Below are 24741 nucleotides of genomic sequence, written 5' to 3'. Positions count from 1 at the left end.
CTGCTTTGCCCAGTAAAAAGCGGAGGGAAGGACTCGCCACCGCACACTGGACCTGGGAGGGGCAGGGGCGCCCTCGGGTGGATTCCAGGGGAAACGTTTATTTTCCAGCATTATCTCGAGTCCCCAGCAGCTCAGTTACCTTCCAAATGCATCTTTTCAGGAGAAATCTCGCAGCTTTGGCTTCTGAGGGAGGTTATTCTACTTAGAGACATGAAGGTTGTATTAAGATTTTGCACAAATAGGCAGTGAGGAATGGCAAAGTTTTGTTTTGAGTCAGGATAATGCTGGTTCCCAGAGACAGTTACTTCACTTGTATTTTCATAGTTTCAGGCAGCAGACTTAATATATTGTACTGGGAGTTCTTGTGCACGAAGAGTTTACATGCTACTGTCCTAATCATGGTATTTACTGATGTATTGGAAATTCTTTTTCTTGACAGGCAACTGAGATGTTGGTTCATAATGCCCAGAATCTCATGCAGTCTGTGAAGGAAACTGTGAGAGAAGCTGAAGCAGCATCCATTAAGATAAGAACAGATGCTGGATTCACTCTTCGCTGGGTCAGAAAGACCCCATGGTATCAGTAAATACTTGCCACATTAGTATTGTTTTCTGTAACATAAAATGCCTTTTTTTGGAAACACAAGAGATATATTAACAGCAGAAGGTGCTGTATACATGAGCTTAAGATTAGCTTATGCTAATGCCCCATTCTAAGGGTATGAATTATAAGATAATGCATTTCAAGTGTCTTTGAAACACATTTGATATCCAACACCTCTAATTTGCTGCCAACAGTAGACAGTTCTTATATTTAATTTTTTTCCTTTTTTTTTTCCTTTTCAAGATTCTCTTAGTGAATTCTGTACTCCCAGAAGCACATTTCATTTATGCACTGTATGTTCCAGTAACTTCCATGTGATGATATAAAACATGGACCTCACTATAAGCTTGTCTTGAGAGTTTAGGACACTTGGTTACTTGGCAGTTTTTTAGGGACAATCATTTGACACACAAACATTCAACTTCTCAACAGGACTTTATCTGGCTATTCTAAAACCATGCAGAAATGATGGAAGGTGTGGGGTATTTCATTAAAAGAGGGAAGGTGGGGCAGCAGAACAGTTGTAAACTGAGGATTAAAGTTCCATGTCTGAAATGCTTTTTGCTTTTGATTCTTGCCTGGCAACAGTACTTTACCAGAAACTGGAGCTGTCTCTGTTCCCCTCCTGTCACCCTGTAGGTAGGCATTCCAGAACTCTTGTACTGTACTGAAAGGTTTTGCAGATTTTGTTAGTGGCACACTGTTGACAGCTTGAGCCTTATGGCTGGAGACCTTAAATCATGGAACTCTTTCCTTGCTCAATTCAGCAATGTCTTGAGCTGAAAAATCCTGGTTCTGTTAACTTAGCTGCATATCCAGGACCAGATGCCACATGCTGGCTCTTTTTTTTTGAAAACCAAATGAGCACATGCAATTAATCTTATTTCCCTTATCCCTCCATCTAATGTTATTCCAGCCACTCAAGGTGAAAATTAAAAGATAAAGATATTCAGTTTATAAGTACCTTTAGCCTCACTGCTCTTCTAACAATGTATAAGCTTCTTGAAACCTGAGCTCTGCAGGGGCATGAAACCCTCTTTAGGTAAGCTGGTGCCTACCAGCAAATGGTGGTTCCTAATGCTGCACATACCTCATTATTTTTACTGCTTGTGGAGTTAGGAGTCTCAAAATCTTTTTTTCAAGTGAATTGAACAAAGTGTTACTATATCTTTAAAAAAAATTCCAAATAAAATGACCACAATAAAACCCCCCTCAAACCGCCTCCCCTTACTAAAACAGACTTATGATGCTTTATCCTTCCATAGTTGAATCTGCCTTCATATATATATATATACACATATATTCATACCTGTTCATTTAATGGACAGGAAAACTTGTTTGAAAATGAGTTTCTACATTTGCAAGGAATACTTGCAGACTTTTGCCCAAATCAGCGCTGACCTCATAATACCCTCTTAATTTGCTGAGAATTGTTGGACGATCAAACCACCTTGAATAGAAGTGTCCTTGGGGAAAAACTTTTCAGTCTTAACAGCTCAAAGGAAGAGACACAGTGCACTCAGCTGTCCTCTACCTGCCTGCCACAGTTATTCTGTGCTTGGACCTTGTCCCCTCCACCCCCTTCATTGCACTGTTATCTAAAAAGGGAAGTTAAACTGTTGATAATACAACTGTCTCAAACTGACCTCAGCAAGAGAAGGCGTGTGTTCTTCTTCAATTTGCTCCTTGTGTCTGGGTATCATGAAATATTTGGTACTTAGGATCTTTCCTTAGTACTCTCTTCTTGCAGTTACCTGCAACAGGAAGAGGAAGGAAGGGGTGCCAGAGCCTTAACCTGGATGCATTTGGTTGGTTTATATCAGATCTTTAGTATAATTTTAATGTAGTAATTTCTATTTAATAGTACATAACACTGAATATGTAGGGATTATTTTAAAGGGATTTTCTAAATAGTCTTCCTGTATTGCTTTTCAATGCTCCTCACATCCCCTCATCCTGCTCCTGCCATCCAGGCTTCTCTGTGAGATTTTTTTTTTAATTATTATTATTTTAGCATCACTGTTTAGTTGCTTGAATGATATTAATGCAATATTACTAATGCCTTTAATACATAATTGTTTATGCCAAAGATCACTTTTTGTTTCTTGAGGAATGTTTGCAGGAGAATTATGAATCATGGTTGCCTTTGATATTCTTCAGAATGTTTGCTCTAAGTTCTCGAACTATTTATAGAAGCCAAGATACTTGACCACCTTATGCAATTTCTGCATTTTTGAACACTACTGGTCTTCAGACCTGATGTGCAGCAAAAATTTGAACAAGACCATGAATGTCACTTAGAAATGTTTTACCACTATAAAACTTTGTTTATAAACCAAAATGTATTGTATAGTCTAATGTTTTCAACCTTTCTTTGGTTCTGTTAAAACAATAAAAATGCATTTGTACAAAAATCAGCTTCTGAGTGTTAATGATAACAGCAGTGGATGATGCTGTAACAAGAAGAGCAAAAAGCTAAAGCAAAAGAACAGTTGTTTCTACATGTTCTGAACAGAAAGGAAGTGCAAAGTTTCTCAAACAGGAGAAGATTAAACAAAGTTTTTTTTGTCTTTTGTGCCTGTCCAACCTAGTAATTGAAGCATTTACTGGAAGCTATGTTTAGTGGGAGAGAACAGGAGATTTCCTGAGACCTGACAGTGATCTGCTGTATTGTGAAAACTTAAAATGGGGTTGGCCTGGTCCTGTCAAGGGAAGAACTGCTACTCTGACCAGCATCTTGTTATTGTGAATTTTACTTCCTAAAGTGAATGCAGGGGTGGTGAGTATGAAACCACTGTTGTATTTCCTTCACTCCATCACTGTAAGAACATCTTATAAACATTTTTTCTTACTAAAAATTTCTACCAGCACACAGTGTTCTGACTTGTTGGAACCAATGTTTTATTGGTACTGTAGGACCAAACACAGCCTCATAGTCCCAGGGTATTTAGTAATAATTGGTAAAATTCAGAGTTTTGTACTTTTCACAGTCCTCTCCATATCTGAAAGAAGATGAGACCCTGACAGACAACCACCTTTGTCAGCACTCCCAGAGCTGGACATGAGGAGAAGGGGAGATCAAGACTTTGCAGTGTAATTCCTTGCTAATGATTCTGTCTGATTCCTTAAACTCTGCTCTTCAGAGAAGGGCTGGTACATTATTTTTTTCAAACAGAACAGGAACACAGGCCTCCTTTTGCAGTTGAGCATCTTGTGTTTGGAGATGCAGAGAGCACCAGCACATGTACAAGAAAGGTTCTGGCCTCACACACCTGCAGCCACCTCCTTGACAAAACACATCTGCATGCCTAGACTGATTTCCTAAAGGTGAGTGTGGTTCTTGCTGACAGTGAGTCATGGTGATGAGCTGGGCTTTCCCCTGCTGTGGGAGCCTCCCTGGTGCCTGAGGTCCTGGGGTGGGCAGGACTTCTTCAGTCACACGTGGGAGGCAGTGCTGGGGTCAGGACTGGAGCTCTGACACTTCTGTATGTCCTGGCTCAGGAAAGGTGTCAGCTCTGAAAGGCCATGGGACAGCATTTCCAGGCTGCTAATGCAGAGAGCACCTCCAGCTGCTCAGATGTCAGCTTGGGATATTACCTGTTAGCTCTAAAAACAAGATTTCTTCTACAAGTACAGTAACTGAAGGATGCCATGTGCTGAAACACAGAACACTGGTTCTTCATAGTGCTGTTTTATCTACTGTAATTTTAGAAATTCAAAATGGTTGTTTATGGCCAAGTTTACTCTAATGATATTACTGAAGTTACAGATAGAGACTGTATGCCCATTTCTTTCCTTACTGACTTGCTGCCAGGGTTCAGATGTATTTCCCCTCCTCTTTCCAGACTGATCATTTTTGTCCCAGTATTTGAAATTTTGATTAAGTGACTTTGCTTCAGATGAAGAGTAGGAACCAAAGCCAGAACCTACTCATTAATTTGTAAGCCAAACAGGTAGACAAACAAAAGGTCTCCAGTATCCCATCCTTAATTAATACTGACCAAATGCATGGTTTGGAACCTGATAGCTACTCTGGAGTATGTATTGGTTTAGAGAGATGGTTTTGTTGGTGTATAACAAGAAGTTCAGTCAGCTTTGCTCTGACTGTTGAGCCTTTGAAATATCATAAATAAATATCTGTCCTCCATTTAAAAATAAGAACTATGAAAGGGACCTTCCCTATTGTGCTATTAACAGCCTTTTAAAACTCTAAGCAGCTGCACAGTGCTCAAGTTCAGTAAAGATATAGCAAATAGTCATTGATTAATAGTGTATCAGATGCCTCCTGCTGAAGAGCACCATGAATTGTTTACAAGAGCATGAACATTTCATAAGGTGAGACGTATTTGCAGTGGAGTTCCCTTTATTTCAGAACATTAAAGCACACAACCATTAAATACACTTGACGCTTCTACTGTGCTATCTAAAAAGCTACGCTCAAAGGTACACACTGCACAGACCTGGTGGCATCCACTTCAAACAAGTGGAACATTAAATCAAAGCAAAGGCTTCACATAAAAAATAGATCTTGCTCTCTGCAACTGTATTCTTAAAAAAAATGATGGGGATGATGGGATTAAATGGAAAGAAAGTGGATTACTGAAGCAACAATCACCTCCCAGATTCAATGCAGGATGTTATTTTTATCAGCTCATCTGCAGCTGGCAGAAATGAAAGCTGATTAAGGCAAATGCTTCTTAAGAAAGGCGATTTCTTGTAAACAAGACAGAAATTATTTTTTACTTCATCAGAAGCTTTTTCTGGAGTGACACTTGCAATGTCCCAGGCCCTGGGGGGGACCCCTGCCCCTCTCACTGCTGCTCTCTGTTTCTGAAGGGATTACATGTTGCTTTGTGGAATGCCAGCTTGCAGCTGGCTGTGGATGGAACTGAGCTTTCTTTGCGGGTGCCTGCAGCAGCAAAACATGCCACCAGAAGACTTTTCCAGTGGCCTGTCTGGCCTTCAGAATGTGCTTGACCTCAGGGCTTTGGTATCTGACTGGCAGTGTAGTGCTTGCAACATTCTGTGGGTTGCCCATATCAAACTATTCACCAGCACAACAATTCAGTAAAAAAAGAGTGAAAGTGTAATAGAAAAAAAGTACCTTATTTTAAAGCCATATTAAGAAAAACTAAGCTATGCTTTCATTTTAAGAGCTGCTGTGCACAAATGCTTTGATCCCAAACTAATCAGTGTCTATTAATTAATTGGCACCTAACCAACATAAGTCACTAAGCAGTCAAGTTTTTTTAAGGGGAATTTCCTCTTAGCATCTTCTCATGTCCTGACTTGGAATTTTCCTGCTTTTGTAATGTATTTGACACCTTTAAAAGGCTTGTATTTTTCTCCATACATGTCTAGGCGATTCACTTTCAGTCCTGAAAAAAGACAGAGACAAGTACAAAGTTAAAAGCAGAATGCCAGGAATCACAGCAGTCTGATAGAAACCTGGCTGTCTTGAAAGCACATTAGGATTGGTTAGGAAGCTCGTTTTCCTTTCTTTCACAAGTTCATCTGGTTTGGAGTGGCAGATGAGAATGTTCTTGTCACCTAATCATAGCTGTCTTGGCAGGGCAGCACCTTGTTTCTCTTCTACTCCATAAGCCAACATCCTCCTTCCAAGAGATGAACTATGGAACAACCGAGTCTATCTTCCACAGCTCCTGTACACTGCACTCCTTTCCAATCGTGGAGATGAAGCAAAGGACAAGTTTTAGAATTCTTTTCACTCCAAGTCATAATTGCAAGAACCAGCAATGCCTCTGCTATTCCTTGAGGAAGGCCAGTAGCTATTAAATACCTACAGCTTCAGGCTGTTCTGTGCTTTCTCACAGGTCTGTTATCTTTGGTGTCCAGCCACTGGAGCAGCTGTATCTTGTAAGATTTAAACTAGTTCAGGAGCAAACTGCAGGATTCTGTTCTTACACAGGAGCTGTTGTTTACTCCAAATAGTCTAGGGGCCAAAAAGACCATAGCTTGGTACCTATCCAGAGAGGTACCACATCTACTACCACCAACTCTCATCAACTGTCTTCAGTCATTCTCCTCCTCTGCCTCTCTGAATGTGAGTTCTTGCATTGTTAGAGCCTTAATCCTGCAAAGCTTGCTTGGAGAAGCACTTTACACAGGGACAACTCACATGATTTAAGTGTTTGCAGACTGAGGCCTTGTCTGCTTTAAATTTACTTTTGCACTTACCCTATAGACTTCATTCTGCTTTTACTTGCAAATTGTTTCAAAGATGAAAAACTAACGAGCTCCAGAAGGAAAGAATAAGAAGGGCATTCTTCAAAATTAATGCATTCTTATGACCACTAGAAAGAGCTTTAGTGGTACAAGGCTAAAGCATGTCAGGAGCAGCACACTAAATCATCATGCATCAATCTTCACTAAAAGGATATGTTTGCATGTTGAATGCACCAGTCAACAAAGAAAAATCCATTCTTCTGTATACTTCTCCCAGTCTTTCTGGAGCAAAACAATTGGGAATTCACAATTCCCAGCAAAGAAATCTTCCATCAAGGATAACTGTCAGGTTTGGGTAAATCAGACTTTATCATTTTGATGAAGCTGACTTCAGACTGCACCTCCAATTAAATGATTAACAGCTTCCCACTTCATTTCCTACACCAGCTCGTTCTGCCAGCACCAATTCATGTAATACCCCCCCACTCACCTGAAATTGCAAGCTGTTGTATCTTAAACTGGATGTTCAAACTTGGGTTCTCCTCTGGCTTGGGGGCTCCAGACTGCAGGTTCACTATACCCTTCAGGTTTGGTAGCTTTTGAGGGGTAATTTTGCCCACATCCCATGTTAGCACCTTGTCAGGAAGGAGAGAATAGTAGTAGTAGCATTCTGGGAAACAACCTATGAGGTCAAGTTCGTGTCCAGCTTTTCGTTTGCAGGCTGGGTACCAACAGTAGCCTGGGAGCCCTGAGAATTACCTCACTGGCTGGGAGAGGGCTCCTGTAGATATGGGGTCTTTTTTCTCACCCTGTCAGTGTGGGTCTATGCACTGAGAACATCTTGTTCCCTTTGCTAAGGATAACTGAGCCTGATGTCTGTTTGGGTCAGCTGGATCCATGAAACCAAGACAGTAACCAGCACAGGGACCATAGAAACAAACACAAGAATGAGGAGGGTAGGAGTAAGGCACTGGACCAAAGGAGATTGTCTAAGCCAGACTAACTTTCTCAAGGCTCACTTGTTTGCCATTGATTCCTACACTCATTGGAGAAATGTGGAACCAAGCAGGCCCTTTACTCACTCACACGAGGCGGTTCATTTGTTCTTACCATAAAGTCATAAATGCAGAAAGACCCCAATTCTCTGTGCTTTAAAAAATTTTTGCAGTTTCAATTCATCTAGTTATCCCAACTCTTGATAAAAACACAGTAAAATTTATTTCTGCAGAGAGTTTTTTTTGTTGGTGCTTTTCTTTTAAAAAGATGAAGGTCTATTGTTTTTGAAACAAAATGCTACTTGGAGACCTTTCCCTAACAATTTTAATGAATTGCTGACTGAGATATTCCAAGGGCAGCAGAAAGCTCAGAGCAGGGTATTAGAGCCAGCAGAATGGTTTGGCTCAAACTGCTTTGCAGCAAAATGGCTCCTGGGTACTAAAAGGCTTCAGGAGCTTTATGAAATTTATGTCTCAAACCCCAGATCAGAGGCAAGGAATCAGGAGCCCAACACATGTTTTTTCAGACACTTTATTTTCCTGTGTGTCTATAGGCAGATCTTTTGTAAGAGAAATTTTTTCTCATCTCCTGCTCCCAGTTTTTCTGTCTGCCCATTTTCAAGGCTAGTGCATTTTCTTTAGAAAAATATGTTTCCACAACATACATGCAAAATATAGCATGGCTGAAACTATTGGCAAAATAGTGCTGCATCCACTAAGGAATGATATTAGTGGGTGAAAGAGCAGGGTGAAAAGAGAGGGAAGGGAAGGAAAAGGATACTATCAAAGTCAGAAATCACAGCTGGTGTGTATCTAAGTTTGAAAAAGCAAATTTTAAAGGTAAATTTTTAATTCATAAACATATGCTGAACAGAGCTCTCTGACAGGTGTGGAACACTATTCCAGTATTCTGCAATAGGGGTGACTTTAGTTATGCCATCTTCAATATTTAAATAAATAAAAATTCATGACTTACTTTAGTAACTGGGTCAAATGTATAGCTGCCTTGTGTAGCAGTGAGGTTCATGTTAAGCACGGCCTTTGGCATGTGAACTGTCATGACTACTCCTTCTACTGTTTTCCCCATATTCTGTTTTGGTCCAATGGTAACATCAAATCTTCCTGAAGAAGTATTTTCCTTAAAACTGATCATGTGCTTCACATATACAGGAATTGCCACCAAGCTGAAAAGAGAAGACAGTAGTTGAATGCATCCTGGCTACTTCTCTGCTTGAGAAATCAAAGCACTTTCTCATAAATGGGTCTTATGTTTCTGGTAGGTGTTCAAGTTAGAACTGGTTTGTTTCAGAAGTGATAAATGAAGTGATACTTTGGTCTTCAGCATCATTGCTGAAATGATTTTATCAGCAGAGAATAACAGGAAAAAAATATTTTCTTTCTTTTCGTCCAAATACCTTGTCCTAGTCTCTCTTCATCTGGTTGCTGTTTTTTTTTTTTTTAAGTAATCTCACTGAGCCAAATCTCAGAAGAGCCACTAGTCAAATCAGGCTTTAGTTTTCAAAATCTGAAGTTTGGACTATTTTGCTTTAATCTCTTCATGAAGCTCAAAGTCCTCCATGTACACAGAGACTTACTCATAAAGCATTTAGCACCAACAACAGTTACTAGAATTGAATAGCCCTATATCATGTGTGATTTACTCCCCTGAAAAACTATTGCTGAGTATCTGCAGGTCAATGAAAAATGGTTTTCTTCTTTGAGTAGGGACAGAGCAACAGCTGAGACAAAACCCGAGCACACACATTTCAGAACAATGCAAATTCCCCCTTTACAAGGAGGAATGTGTTCCTCAGGTGGAAAGCAGCAGTGCCTGGATGGAAACGCACTTCTGGGAACTGACGCGGTAGGAGATGAGCCTGAAGTTGCCATCGGGAGGAATAAAGGACAGGACCCGCTCAGACTCCCAGCGCTTGAAGCGGATACACGGATGGAAGCTGACGTCATCCAGCAGCCGTGGGTTCTGGAAGGAGTGCCACAATGGTAAGTGGAATCTCATCAAGTACCAGCAGTTTGAGCCAGCTACTGAACTCTACCCATGTTTCTTAGACTCTGAGTAGCCATTATCAGACATGTTACTGTGCTAGATGGATTTCTGACCTGACCCAGTACAGCAGCTCCTATGAGGTATTTTTATGTACACACAAAAGCCATTCCAACTACTGAACAATGCAGCTTCTACAATATAACTTGTTACTTCGTATGAGTAGCACATGAAATGGTGATAGTGATCTTAAAGTTGTTTAACTCTGATCCTTAAGAAAAATAAATCCTGAGCAATTAAGATTCCCAAATATAGGCTGAATTTACCATGAAAGACAGAGAAAGATCTGGCATTCCTGAGAGCTTAATACACGAATCAATAACACCTTGGATTTCTGCAAAGACTGTGGAACCTGCAGAGAAAAACAAGACACTTGACTTAACATTATTATGAAAGGCTTAACAGATGTGGTGAAGTGCAGCTAGAGGGCACAGATTTGCACAACGCTCAACAGCATGCCAAGCCCAGCTAGGAAAGGTCATTCCAGTTACCTGTGTCCTGGGCAGCTTGCTAAAATACATGAGCCAGAGCAAACAGCCTGTTCCAAACTGGTTCATGATACTCATGCCAGCTGTTACACAGGACTTGTACTTGATGTGCTTGAACTGGTTGCCAGCAATAAGCAAATAAGAATTTCATAACACACCAGCTCTGAATCTTGTCTTTCATCCCTGTCCCTGGTCTCCAGAAAACTAGCAAGTGGTGTAGTGGTGCAAGGAAGTTGAAGCATATCAAAACAGTTAATGTCAGAATGCAGTAAGTTGGTGCTAACTTTGGCTTTCACAAGTAAAGGATGTTTAACAATGAAATTAAATATTCGTCTTGATGTTAAATAAATCTATAGCAAAAAACCCCAAACCCCAAAGCAAGAGTACCAAGCATTTTACCCAGGAAATGCTCATTTCCTGAAATATCTTCTAAGTATAAGAAGGCATAAGCAGGATGCTGGACTAATTAATTAACTCCACATGCAAAAGTAATTTTAGAAGATAGGTAGAAAGTGCCTTATCTAGGCAAGGGAAAGGAGAAATGGTGGCTTTATCCTTTGAAAAGAAGTGATCCTGTTTCAGGTTAAAGCAGTCGACCATATCCCTAATGAAACAAGATAACCTCCCTATTCTAGGGGAGCAACCTTATCTGCCTTAGTCTTGGTGAAGGCTATAAAGAGGGGTTCTTGCATTGCTGGTCCCCAAGGGAACAGAGCAGAAAAGAGTAGCTATGACTACTGCAGCAGATCCTCAGTAGGAAATTGAACACTCAGTACACACTGATTTGGCCTGAAATACACACAGAAATTCACCATGGTACTTTCTCAGACTAAGCACTCACACCACTCCTGGAAATCCTAAGGAGCCAGGACAGCAACACAGTCATCAGAATGTTCTATAAGGGCCCTGTAAGGGCCACCTTCTTTTAGCTTCAAGATGAGAAGAGTAAGAGCTGCACAATGGCTTTTTATGACTCTCCACTTCAACAGTGGCCAAAGCATTTGCTGAAGTGGTGTACAGAATCAAACCAACACTGACACTGCTACAACAGCAGCACTGAATGAATAATCAGAGGTTTGCTCCCTGCCCCATACCACCACAAAAAAGTGTCCTGCAGTCTTCACCCTTGCTACTGCTGGCCCCAGTACTGAACAAAACAGAAGGTTCTTGCCCTCAGCTTTGCAGTTTTCTTTTTGCATTATTTTTTTCTTTCTCTTGGCATACAAGTTATCAGGTTCCTCCTCAAAGTTAAATCTCAGAATAAAGACTTCTGTATTTGAAAATTATATGTTTCATTCACAGAAAAGAAAGGAGTATTATTATGCTTCATAATATCTGGCTCCTTAAATATAAGGAAAACAACATTGTGCAACTATTTTGCACCAAGTTTAGCTTGCTATCAGAAGAAAGCTAATGAAGAATTTTGTCTTGCTCACTTGAGGGCCTTCAAGGACTACAGTACATTGTTGGCAGGAGCAATGGGAGATAATTTTCTCATCACATTTCAACTACTTTTTTTCCCATTTATATTTGTTATGAGATAATCAATTTACAAACAGAAAACAGACTTCTTGTGGATGTTCTTGAAGCGGCCCAGAGAATGATGCTGTTTAAAGATGAACTGAAGAAATACACTTAAGCTCATCATTTTAAATTGAATATTTCTACCTAAGATATTAATGCATGTATATAAAACATATGCAAAAAAATAACAAGGTTGGACTATATTCTCTCTAAAACATCACTAGCTACATGTAAACACACTTGAGAGACAAATTTCAGTTTGCAAGGCATCTTACCTGATTTGTCTATAATTGCATCAATTTCTTCAATGACATCAAAATAGGCCTCGTTGTTCGTGTATTTTACTCCTGCTCTGCGCCAGGGAATGTTGGATAACTGTCCAGTGGGAAGTGTGTCTCCCACATTACTACTGCCTTAAAAATGAAAAGGAACTTAAAATCAGTAATTAATTACAAAAGGAATGTTTCAACTGCCAAAACTAAAAATCAGGGCAAGCCTTGCCCCAGGTACTGTTGGCTAGAGCCTGGACCCTTCAGTGTTATTTGTGAGGTGACATGAAGGCACTGGAGCCATGTGTCCAGACTTAACAGCTTTCAGACTACATCTTGCACAGCAAAATACAATACTCAAGTCAGCAGGAGGTTTGAGTGGGAATAGATGTGGGGCTAGATCTTCTGGAGAATTTCATCACTAATTCAAGACAAGACAGCTCCCTGTGAGGGCCTTAAGCCTGCTTCCCCCTTCTCCTAAGAGTTTTAGCTGGATGACTTCAGGGCTGATTAACAGGTAAGGGTCATTAGCAAGAAAGATGTGTAAGAAGCCTTAGGGAGGGCTCCTACAATCTTTGCTTGGAGCTGGTGTTAGGCTGAGGGTCTCACCCTTGGTACCCATCTGAGCTACCCTCTATCAACATGACAGCCATGTCTATACCTGAGCATGTGTCAAATCGATCCAGACCCTGGCCCAGACTGGACTTTCTGGCTTGACCTGTCCCATTCTGATGGATGTTACTGGCAATCACTGAGCTGTAGATGACCTGTTAATCATCTGATCCAGTCCCTGACCTGTTGCCTCAACTCCTGGGCTCCCGACCAATGATACCACTGTCCCTGCCTGCCTTGCTCTCACCCTTGCCTCCTGCTTCTCAATACCACCCAGCATGAGTAGAAGGCTTCCTGAGTTATAAAGTAAATTGATGATACTTTAAAAAGAAAAAGAAAAAAATCTTATCACTTCTGGGGCTGATGCCAGAATCCCAGCACAGTGGAAACAACTCCCTCTGCTAGAAGTAGGTCTTGGGATAGGGCCACAGCTCATGCTGACTTGTGCCCTTTAGCACAATGAACATTGTAGTGTGTCCTGCCATATGAAACAGCTTCACTGAGAAGCTGGTGGCCAGCAGGTATCATTTCCACAAAACCTGCTTGGGCAAGCCCTAGCCTGGCAGGCAGAAAACAGAAGTTTTAATTCCTTTGAGCTAGTAGAAGTAGTTACTCAAAAAAACCCCTTCCTAAAGTCCACCCCTGTATATGCTATAACTCAGGGGGGAGTTATAACTCATTTCTTCACTCCCACTGCATCTCTGAAGAGGAGCAGTTGCTGTCTGTCCCTCAGCAGCCTTGCAGGGTGCAGTAGTACTGCAAAGCCAGGTAGACAGGAGACCTCTCAGGCTGCTGTCTCCACCTGCTCAGTGCTGAACTGTTGACAGTGACAAGATGCAGGCTGCCTTGGGCAGGCACTTTAGGCTCCTGGGAAATTTTAATAAGGTTTCAGATAAAACATTTATTTTCATAAGTGTAAATACTAGCATTCCAATCCACATGTAAAAAACCTATCTAAACTCCAAATAACAGAAATGAAAACTGATGAGATTTATACTCAAAGACTAAACCATACCTACTACCCTAAAGAGCAGCTCCTCTGAGCATTAGGTGTGTGGCCTGCAGCCTGACTAGTCCCTTCTCTAACACAATGTACCAGTGACCGTCTCGCATCTCTCTGCCCACGTGACACTCATGGCTCACCTCCCTTGCACCCGCTTGCCAGACAAGCAGATTCCACCAGCTCAGCTGACAGACATTTGGCTTCCTCACTGCAAGACAGACCCATTTACAACAGCCCGAAATCAGTTGCAAAATCAAATCCATATGAATCCATGTGCTGCTCGGTGCTGGGGGCAGGGTGGGAGATGAGGACAGGCTGTTTGCTTCCCTCCATGCTATCTATTCCCACCCATCAAAGATTTATTACATAGCTATTATATACCTTTCTATATGGATTTCTTATAAAATGCTTAACCTTCTCCAGTGCCCCTCAGTTATTCAAGGCTTGGGGTGAGCTCTGTACCAATCCCAGAGCACCTGTCTCCAGTATGTCCTGACTGTGTCCTGAGCTGCTGCTCCTGAGGGACTTCAGCAGCTGTGGCTGAACCAGGCAGTGCCTCTGAGGACAGTAAAGGGGCGAGGCGTAAACTGCAAATAAGGAGGCACTTGTTTCATTCGATTCCTATTGATGAGAAGTGGCAGGACAGTGCCCTCACCTTACAGATTCACACCAATATATTATTTTTTAGCTAATTTTAGAAATTTAGAAATGATGGGCCTTTTTTTTAAAACAGCCTCATTGCTGAAATGACATGTTTTCATACCTGTGATGGAGTTGACAACAGAGCGCAAAATTGTGGGAGGCTTAATCAGCTCCTTCAGTATGTTAGATTCTGTTGCCAGTGGAAAGCCATTGTCTAGCATTTCTTCTAGAAGTTCATACACAATTACTACATTGTCCTTAATTGCTGTCTCAGAACATTCGCCGAAGTAATCCTAAACAAATTCAGAGATTACAAAAGAGAGGATTTTTATTCCTGTTAGAATGCTTTGCAAAAGGAAGTTTGTTCAGTTTTTTCTTACAGAAACCCTCCAATATATGAAGTCATTTTAGTGCCTAAACTGACCATTTCTATAGTCTGATAGCATCCTATTGTTAATGTTATATTTATCACATAGCTGAAAATAAATACAAGCATGAACAGTGAAATAATGTAATGTGATGTGCTACTGTTTATGTTACAAAGGTCCTACTAGTTGTGAACATTAACACATCTTCAATTACAAGACTCTTGTAAAATAAAGGTACTATCATTTGGCAATGCTCAATCTTCACAGCATTTCCTTTATATAAAGTATCTGTGAAATTGGTTGAGAAGTGGCTTCTTTGCAGCCCTTTCCTCACTACAGAGTGCATGCTGCCCGACTACATACTCCTCCTTCCCATCTACATAACATTAATAGTACAAAAGCTTACAGAAAAGAAACCCAGCATTTACAAAGTCAGATTTGGGTTCTGGTGCTTGTGAGTGCACAAAATAAACCTCTTTTGTCCTTTGTACTCTATAAACCTGTGCTTGACTTAAAAATTGCAGACAGAAAAGTCACAGAAAGGTTTATTACCTTTCTCTAAAAGAAGTTTATGCAAAAAAAAAATCCCTTGAAGTCATTTTAGAATAATAGAATCACAGAATGTTAAGGGGTGGTCCCAACCCCCCCTGCCATGGGCATGGACACCTCCCACTAGATCAGGTTGCTCAAAGCTCCATTCAATCTGGCCCTGACTACTGCCACAGTTGGGGCATCCACAACCTCTGTGGGCAACCTGTTCCATTCACTGTTTTACTACCCTCACAGAATAGAATTTTTTCCTAATATCTAGCTTAATTTTCCCCTCTTTCAGTTTGTACTCATTTCTCCTTGTCCTATCACTACAGTTCCTGATGAAGAGTCCCTCTTTGGCTTCCCCGTAGGCCTCCTTCAGACACTGAATTTTAAAATCATTGAATGGTGACAGACCTGGAAAGTATCTGCTACTCGGTGCAGAAATTCAATTACAAAGAGTGGTGGCACTTCTGTCTGTATGACAGACACAAAGAAGATTTTATCCCGATAGATGCTGATGAGGTAGTGGTGTGGAGTTGAGATGACAGGAGGCACATTCTCAACATCAATAGCTTTCTCCTGAGCTTCGAAGAAATAATCGCAGACAGACTGGCTCACAACGCTCTTCCAGTGCTTCTCCAAGAAGATATCACCAGAACAGTTTATAAGAAACAGGCTGTGGATCATTTTCTGTTGGAAACACATTAAAAGAAGTTAAAATAAACAAAAGGATATGTGGATTGACATTTCGTATCCCAGATTCCCTTTCTTACGATGGTTATTCTTTATTAACGTGCACTGTGAATTTAGGAAAAATATCTACTTTGTTGCTGTTCTTTGAATTCCATTTTCTTTATTTACAAGAACATTCCACAAAAAATATTTGCCACTGGATTAAGTTGTTAATGTATATCATAATGCAAGCATGAAGAAAGCACCCTCATTTTCCACTTTCATCCCTATCTGGTATCTGCAATTTATTTATTTAAGAAAAGCTGACTCCCATGAGCTGGCACTCGCTCAAACGTGTTTGCCGACATGAAAGAGTTCCTTGTACAGAAGTTTCCTATGGCAGCTGGCCTGGCAGTTGCCCCCTTAACTTAGAATTGCTCTATCTTAAAGATACAGCTCTTTAGCTTGTCAGCTTTCAGCTGCTGAACTAGAAAAGTGCTTTTTACTTGCTGGCAGATTAGTCTTATGGTCTATGCCAAGCTGCACTTGGGTAAAGGGTTGGAATTCATTAAAAGTACACAAAACTAGCCATTTAAATCTGATTTAATGGATAAAATTGCCTCAAATGTGCTTGGCATGCATGAAATATGTTTACATAAAATGATTTCCACTTAAAAACTCACTTACGTAAAAGGGGAGTATGAACTGCAGGTAAGGAATGTAACTTTTTTCTTATCTCTTTAAACATTTACAAATAACATGCCTCAGCCACTGATCCTTCATTTTATTCATGGGGTGAGAAGCTTATGTGCCTATTAAAAAAAGAATTCCAAGTCTATTTCTCAACTTTCAATGCAATAGTAAGTGAACTAAGTAGCTGCTAAAATGAATAGACTATTATCTCTGGATCTACAAATCCAGAGAGGAGACAAATGCTGGCAAACTCGAGTTTATCTCTTTAGCCTTTACATGAGACAGATACAATGCTTTGGCTGACCTGCATATAATGATCCTCTTAAAAAATAAGTTAAAACTTGGGCTTAGAAAACAAACCAAACTGTAACCCCAGCAGCTTCTGAAGGTGAAGTTAACCTGGTATTCAATGTCAAACATAAATTCATCTGTAGTTGAAGAAGCTGCTCCTGGCATTGCTGTTCTTCCCTTCTGCCTCTCAGGTATTGATTTGAGTAGGTCTGTGGCTCTGCAATTATCTACATTAAGAAAATAGTCTAGCCAGAAATTGACCCAGCAAAAGGAGCTGCTGGTCAGACCAGCTTCCTAATGCAAGATATTTCATTGCCAGGGAGTGCTAGAGCTGGCACAGGGCATGTGGTGGAAATGTGCAGAGAACAGCAGTGGAGATCCAGAATTGAAAGTTAGCCTTTGGAGGAATTCAAACATGACTGGAAAGAGACCAGACAATTATTGAGTGTCCGCACCTTGAAACAGGAAGACCACCATGATCTCTGCATGTCCAACAGAAGCCAAAGACACCTACCAAAAACCCATCATAGCTGTCATTAATGTTACTATGTTTGCCCAGGATATTGTCCTAAAGCACAGATAAAATTTGCTCCTCCTCTGTTAACTCTGGAACACTAAAAATAGCATGGAAGCATCTAGATGCACATGGCCCAGTCCCACAGAGATTTTAAGAGTATAAACACTGTATGACTAAATCTCATTCCAAAATACTGGAATAAGCACTTAGATCCACCCAGGGTGAGCTTGTGTTGCCATGTCTGAATCTGAACTACCCAGAGTAGTACTCATCTACCAATACACTTGTAGCAATGAAAAATGGTCTGGCCTGCCAGATGTTCACAAAACAAAAGTACGTCTCCCAAAGCTCACCAAAGACAGTGAAAAAGGACAGCTCAGGAAGGTTGTCAGCATGATATTTCCCTCCACCTAAGTCAGCAGATGTGGGAAGAGAGCCAAGATCCAGCTTTTCAAATTCTAAACTCCAGCTGCTCCTTCACAACCATGACAGCAACGTGCTCATCTTCACTGGGGCCATGCCAGGTCTCAGATACCTCCTGCCAAGAGCATGCTGTCTTTGGTAGCTGACAAAAAAACCCCAATAGCCAAAAGGTGGACAAAAATATTCATCTAAGCCAATAGGGAATGTAAAGGGAAGTTCTTTTAGAAACTGTGATTGCAAATTTGCTTAACAGTGGGAAAGGAAACAAAGCTACAAAGTGCTATTGCATGTTTCTACTATCTCTCTCCTGGACCAAATTAATCTCTAATTTAGTTTGTTAAAAAACCAGAAAATTTTAATACTGTGAGCACAGGATTTTTATAAAGGAGCCTTGACACAATTGCTTTAATCCAGCTCTAGTAAACATGTTCTGAATTTAGCCAGCACTGAACATTAAAGCCTTCCAAAATCTCCTTGACAGTCACACAAGGGTGGCAAGTATAATCAACCACTGAATGTCAGTATTGTTCGTCACCACGGCTGCCCACACATACGAAGGTGCTCAGCTGTAAAGCTTAGAATAGATCTCTGTACATTTTAAAATCGATTCAATAGCTTATCTGTTAACAAATATCAGACCCATTTCCAATTAAATGCACACAAAACTGCATCTGAGAGTCCAGTACAAGCAGCACTGGTAAGACTCCACTTGCAGAGGAGCTGATCCACAGCCTGCTCTGGAGGAGCTATGTTGGACAGCAGGCAGCTTCCAATGATTCGCTGACAAAGAGTATCAGACACGTGTGACTGTGTTTGTAGTGCTTCTGTTAACATTCATCCAGATTCTATTCATCTACAGATCAGAAATGTCTGCATTTGTCACAATATACTTTTAACAAGCACAGCTGTGCAGCAGACCACACAATCACAGCAAGCACCAAATGACTGCAATAGCAGGGCCCCTTCTTTTGCCCTAAGTTCCACTGAGGATATTAGACCATGACTTGATATGCAATCAAGGGAGGGCGTGGGTAGCCAGAAGGGGAGGTAGCACTTGGCCAGTGTCTTCCTTTAGTCATCTGCCCCAAGCTGCCTGGGTACCAGCTGTGTTCATAGGAGTGTTTGTGTGGCCTTGTGGTGAACCAGAGTAGCAAACAGATCCAGGGGACCACGCCTGGCAGATGACAGCTTTGTAGTACCTATGGAATATGAGCAGTAAAATCCCCCCTGGCTGCCTACCCTATCTTCTAAGTAGGAAGATCAGGATTACAGAATTTCCCATGATACATATTCTGCTTCTAGAGTAAGACTTCCCTTCAAATCCTCTCACATACTCCTTTCTTCCTTCACAAGTTTTAGCAGTATGCTAATTTGCTGCTAATTTGAAGTGCTCTGGAAAACTGAAGCTCTCTCCTTGCAGCCTAAGTGCAGAGCAGGCAGCTCCAGAGGCACAAGCCCTGCCCTGTCAGTCAAGGGGCAGCTCAGCTGGTACACTTCCCAGAGCTGACTAGAATAAAGACACTCCTAGAGCACTGGGGACATCAGTCTACTATACACAATGCTCAGTAATTTGATTTATCCCATACACTGTCAAACAATTGGCACCAGCTGATTAAAGACACATTTAATGTTGAATATCTTAAAACTGGTAACACTACAAAAATATCACTACAAGATATATAAACTATTATTTAACAAAAATTACTTATATTGCTCCAAGTACTGAAGATTTTTCCCTGTTACTCTATTTTTGAGTGCCAGATTTCATGTCAGACATGTAGAGATCCCTCAACTAATTTTGCAGTACCTGACTTTTTTGTCTCATCAGAACATGATCTGAAAAGCAAAAAAGATTGACAAATGCTAAACATAAGAAATCAATCCAGTAACATTAAAATTCCTCACACCAGTCAGTCAACAGCAAAGTGTGTTAAGAGCTGCAGCACTTTGAGGGTAAAGGTCATGAAACAAAGTTCCTAAGTTTTAAAAAACAGTAGCAAAAGTACATCACCAGAATTCAGGAATCATGAGATTCTTCTCCATGTAGTAGTGTACACAGACACCACTTTGAGATGTCAGCATAAAACCACTCTATGTGAGGCACTGAAGATCTTTCTAGGACTATTCTATAGGACATGCCTCCCATCTCTCTGCTTCTAGTCCTCCCTAAGAGCAGACTGAAGGTGTACATTGATCATTATTTGCATCCAGGCCAAAGCAAAGTGTTCAAGCTCATTTTCAGTAGACTGACAGCCTTTCATATTACTGCCTGACTGCAAGGCACCTTACAGGCTCTGCAGAAACAAACAGCTCCCTGCAGTTTTGCAGTTTCTTCTCACAAACTTCCCATCCCTCATCTAACATGCAAAACTCCACATGATTCATCTCAGTCATTTCCATCCAACCAGAATCTGAAGTCCACATAGAAGAAAAACATATTTTAACTAAGATGCCTTCAATGAGCTCTTTCCACATCTTTAACTTTTCTTTTTGACTAAATCTGGATTTGCAATGTTACTGATTTTCAAATTCTTGGCACGGAAACATCTGGACTAAAGGCACAGCAGGCTCACAAGACAAAAGTGGAGCTCACTGGCAAGAGAGAGAGGCTGCGAGCATGGGAAAAAAGACTGATTGCACATGCTTGTCTTTAGCTGCAATTAAGTACTCCAAAGTGTAATTAATGCAGAAATACTGTCAACAGCTGCTTTTTCATAACACTGAGCTGAGTTACAAAGCTCTGAAACCACGAAGTGAGGAATCAATCACTGACCTCTGCAGTGCCCTTTATAGCTAGTACTAATTACTGAAAATACTCCAAATAGGACCATCACTAGAAAAGTATTCCACAGCTTCAATGTTCCCTGAATTAGGCATAGCTGCTCTGAAGGGTGAAGAATTAGTGGTGGTAGACTGTATGAGTCTCTGTTATGTATTTGTGGAAATGAACTTGTAGTGACAAGTGAATGGAAAGTAATCAAATGCTTAAAGTAATCTGGAGAAATAAGCTAAAATAGGCAGTTCTATTTCTATTGAAGCTAGTACTTTTGTCACAATCAGCTAGTCAGCACTTTAGCTTTTTCCTATAAATTCAATATATGCTACAAATGTGTTCCTGACCTCCCCAACCCCATTCACTGGCTTTCAAACCAGCAAACCTAGTAAAGAGAAGTCCCATTAAACACCTGAACAACACTTTCAAGACAGCCAACACGGCAGCTCTGAAATATTGTTTAATTGGCAGGACCAACATGACACCTCATTAGCAGCTATGATTCAAGTTGATAAATCTGTAAGTCTCAGGTTTACTAAAACATGAATGTTCTGTAATTTCACAGGGTTTTTTTATGCTCCTATTATTGTTTGTGTGTTTTAATGATGCTGCTCAAGTGTCATGAATCTTTTTACATATAAGATGCTCACAGCTTAGGTATCTACACGTCAAAGTAAAAACATTTTTGCAATCTTTTTTAAGAACTGCTTGTTGTCCCCCTCTGTTAGTCAAGCAAAACTTCATATCTACTCAACACCATGAAGTGCTTGTGTCTGTACAAGTACTCAGACATATTTTATCAGCAAGATCATCCCTATTAAAGACTAAATGCTTTGCTTCCCAGATGTTCAGCATATATTTATTTATCTTTGCTCTCATTTCAAACACTGTTAGTAACTTTCTGAAATTGCTTTTAAGAGGAAGCAGTCCTTTGAGAATACTCTAAAATTGACTTAAATCAGTGTTTGGTATCCATAACAAAATTTGCAACTTCCTCTGTGCTTTTACCAGTAGTTATTACAGCCTGCATGAGAATTTGTGCAGCATTTAATCTACTGTCTGATGAGCTATCCAATAATACACTTGCATGGCGCCTCTGTTCAGTTTAGTTTCAGTATAAATCTTCTAACTGCTGGCAAGAGTTCCGTCTCTTGTCAACAGAACAATATTAGATTCTGAATAATCGAACAATATTTGATCCTGAATAACTGCAGTTCCCTTTGGGACCTGCAAGAACAGAAAGCTTTGCTGGAAAAAGAAGAGTTTCTTAGGAAAAAACCCACACCAAAACAATTAAAAATTCTTTGCTAAAACTGCATTTTCCCATGGAGATGGAGCATTTGAACACAACTTACATGTGAATCAGTAGCTTTAGGACTACTAAGGGACAACTTAAGAAATTCATCCTCTGAAAGCAGGACAGTGAATAGACAGGGCCAAATAGAGCGAGTATCAGTTCACATATCGAGTGTCCATAGTATTTTCAGGAAAATACTGATAATTAGGCTCATATTCCAGCCAAACCATGAAGAACTCTGAATGGACAAGGCAGCAGGATTCAATCATAGGGATATCAAAGCCCCAAGTCAGCAGCTCTTTGTGAAGATGTTTTCCACCATGCTTGCCCAGTTCACTCCTGCAGTAAGTCTGACAGGCCAGAGCAACAGTGCTACTAGCTTTACACTGCTGTCCTTCACAGGCTCTCTCTGAAGAGGCACTCAAGGTTCCAGAAAGGACAGTGCCAGAGCCATGCACTACTGAAACACTCCATCAGAGCCAGCAAGCATCACTGGAACACTGCTGTGCATGGCAGCCCTTCCCAACGTGTGTGCACTGTCCCAACCAGTCCAAACACAGAGGGCAGAAAGAAGGCACATAACCTCTTGTACCTTCCTTCTCCTCCAAGAGGACAGAGCAAAGCAGCACCCTAATTTTTTTATCCTGTATGAATGAGTCTCATGGATACTCTTATTCTAAGCAGCTCCCGTTAAAAGGCTGCCTTTCATACATTATGTTAAATAAGCATAAAAAAGATTTAACTTATCTTCACTGTATTCTTTTAAGTTATATGTGGAGCTGTAATTTGGGGGAAAATTAAAGGGATATAAGAGGAAGGAACTTCACATTTTAAACAAATTTTAATTTGGTTTCTTGCCATTATTACAGCTGTAAAATGCCACTACCACTCATCTCCTACTGTTCAGACTTCTCTACCTCAAGGACTTCAATTTCTGTTTTCTGAATCCTCATGACAAGGTTTTTATTAAAGATTCCTCATGAAGGAAATCTGTATATGAGAGAATAACTGGGATTTAGCTGGTGCATAACTGTCTTGTACAAGAGAAAAATTAATTTCTGAATAAATCCAGCAAAATTGATCATGGAAGCACACGGAGTATTCATAAAGTTTGATTTGCCATTTGCAAGGAATTTTCAGATATATGCATACAGGCAGTAAAGAATCTATTTGTCCTTTTTTTTCCCCCAAAAAAACCCAAGTTTGCTTGTGTTTTTGAGTTAGCATGCAACACGAGACATTTTTTTACAGAGAAATATCACTCAGATATTTCCTCTTCTTTTTTTTTTCTTTTATTTTTTCTTTAACAAATAAATGAGAAGCTATGTATGATTCAAACCCACTGGAAATTGCCAGGGCAGAAACATTCCCATGGTTGACATAGTCAGTTATTTTGTAAAACATTGTTTCCATCATTTTACTCCTTACATGAGTAATTGAAGTTGGTTTTGCTTTTCTTCTAAAATACCTTTTCCTCTCCAATACTGCAGTCTGCCTGCTATGAACACAATTTTTCATCATTTAGGTATGATTTTTTTGCCTGGTTGTTTATAGAAAAGCTACACTGAATGGTGATGCTATTCCTCCAGTTTGATTAACACTTAATGGGTATGAACGATTCATCATATACTGAAAAGATGGTAAGTGCATTACTAATTCACAGCAGATTTGAACTGAAACAAAAGAAGACAAGCGTCAACCTCCACTCAGTTACCGCTGGGTGCTGAACAGGGCAGGAGCGCTGTGCAGTGCATAGAGGTGGATGGTAACGGGTTTATTCCCAGCGCATATTATGTGGATCCGCAGTCACAGGGGCCCTTGCTAATTAAGCAGGAGCAGCCCGAGTGGCAACACCGTGGCTGAGCAGGGCTGCTAAAGATGGACCCAGGTGAGCCAGCGCCGCTCCCCCGGCCGCCCTGCCCCTCCCGGCCTGGCCTTGCTGCGGGCTCTACATCGCCCCTCCGCAGGCCTGCGCTGGCTGCCGGACAGCCCGGTGCCCGATCCCTCACGCTGCGCCTCATCTCGGAGCGTGAGGGGGCAGATCCGCCGCTACCGGGCTCGGACCCGACCCTACCGGGCGGTTCCGCACCTCCGCCAGAGCCCAGAACAACGGCAAGGGGGGGGTGGTATTCAAACACGGCAACGATTTTGTATTTAAATAGACACCGAACAACGGAAACGGAGGCGAGTAAAGCGGAAAGTCTCAGATTTGGGGGCAGACTCCCGGTACCACCACTGCCGGGGATGTCGCCCCTGCCCGACTCCGGCCAACCAGCGCGGCCGGGACCGGGCACGGGCGGCTACCGCCTGGCAGGGATCCCGTCCCCCCGATCAAGGGCAGCGCCGCCCCACTCCCTCACGGCCCGGGCCCCCCGCGCCCCACGTACCTCCCCCGGCCCGGCACGGCCCGTCCCGCTCCCGGGACAGCGGGGCAGCGGCCAAGATGGCGGCGAGGCCCGGCAGCGGCGGCGCGGGGCCGCCCCCCGGCGGAGGCGCGGGCGGCCGGGGCGCTGCCTGCGCCGAGCGCCCGAGCGCGGCCCCCTCCCTCCCCGGGCCCGCCGGCCCCGCTGCCACGGCCTCCCTCACCACCGGTTAGCACCGCTCGGCCTCGGCGGCCGGCAGGAGACGGGAGTGGCCCCCGGGCGCTAAACCCACCCGGGCCGGCGCCGCGGCAGCGCGCGGCTGGGCAGGGACGGCGGGCGGCGCGGGCTCCGCTCCCCGCCCCTTCAGGCGCCCGGCGCGGCCGTACGCTCGTCCCGGCGCCCCCGCCCCCCGGTGGCGGTGCCGGC

General features: G+C 41.9%; 2 protein-coding genes across 4 annotated transcripts in view; one reads left to right on the top strand and one right to left on the bottom strand.

Annotated features, from left to right (window-relative positions):
• Positions 1–3017, top strand: part of VCL (vinculin) — a 56187-nt gene extending 53170 nt beyond the window's left edge. For both annotated transcript variants that reach the window (XM_071438860.1, XM_071438859.1), the window contains one exon: positions 440–3017. In XM_071438860.1, the coding sequence (XP_071294961.1) occupies positions 440–586 (147 nt within the window). In that variant the 3' untranslated portion in view covers positions 587–3017. The remainder of the gene's footprint in view (positions 1–439) is intronic.
• Positions 3018–4948: 1931 nt separating this feature from the next.
• On the bottom strand, positions 4949–24741 carry AP3M1 (adaptor related protein complex 3 subunit mu 1). Of its 2 annotated transcripts, none has more exons than XM_071438862.1 (9): positions 24608–24741; positions 15701–15976; positions 14506–14677; positions 12134–12271; positions 10113–10198; positions 9632–9765; positions 8761–8968; positions 7280–7424; positions 4949–5981 (listed from the first exon to the last, which is right to left on the bottom strand). In XM_071438862.1, exons 2-9 carry the CDS (start codon positions 15971–15973, stop codon positions 5881–5883), a joined length of 1257 nt encoding a protein of 418 aa, XP_071294963.1. In that variant the 5' UTR covers positions 15974–15976; positions 24608–24741; the 3' UTR covers positions 4949–5880. The 2 variants fall into 2 exon arrangements, with proteins under 2 accessions (XP_071294963.1, XP_071294962.1); XM_071438861.1 differs by lacking the exon at positions 24608–24741 and adding an exon at positions 24340–24569.

Source organism: Agelaius tricolor, unplaced genomic scaffold, assembly GCF_023055355.1.
Source record: "Agelaius tricolor isolate 1412-34295 unplaced genomic scaffold, bAgeTri1.0.p SCAF_13, whole genome shotgun sequence".
Classification (NCBI taxonomy): Eukaryota; Metazoa; Chordata; class Aves; order Passeriformes; family Icteridae; genus Agelaius; species Agelaius tricolor.
This window is presented reverse-complemented; position numbering and strand designations above follow the sequence as displayed.

Bases quoted from the DNA above. Each gene is read 5' to 3' on its own strand.
- AP3M1 (XM_071438862.1), bottom strand. From the start codon at position 15,973: ATGATCCACAGCCTGTTTCTTATAAACTGTTCTGGTGATATCTTCTTG. The intron at 10,199-12,133 runs GTAAGATGCCTT...TTTTCTCTGCAG, and splicing joins TGCAATTATAGACAAATCAG to GTTCCACAGTCTTTGCAGAA. The intron at 5,982-7,279 runs GTGAGTGGGGGG...GTCTTTTTTCAG, and splicing joins ACAACAGCTTGCAATTTCAG to GACTGAAAGTGAATCGCCTA.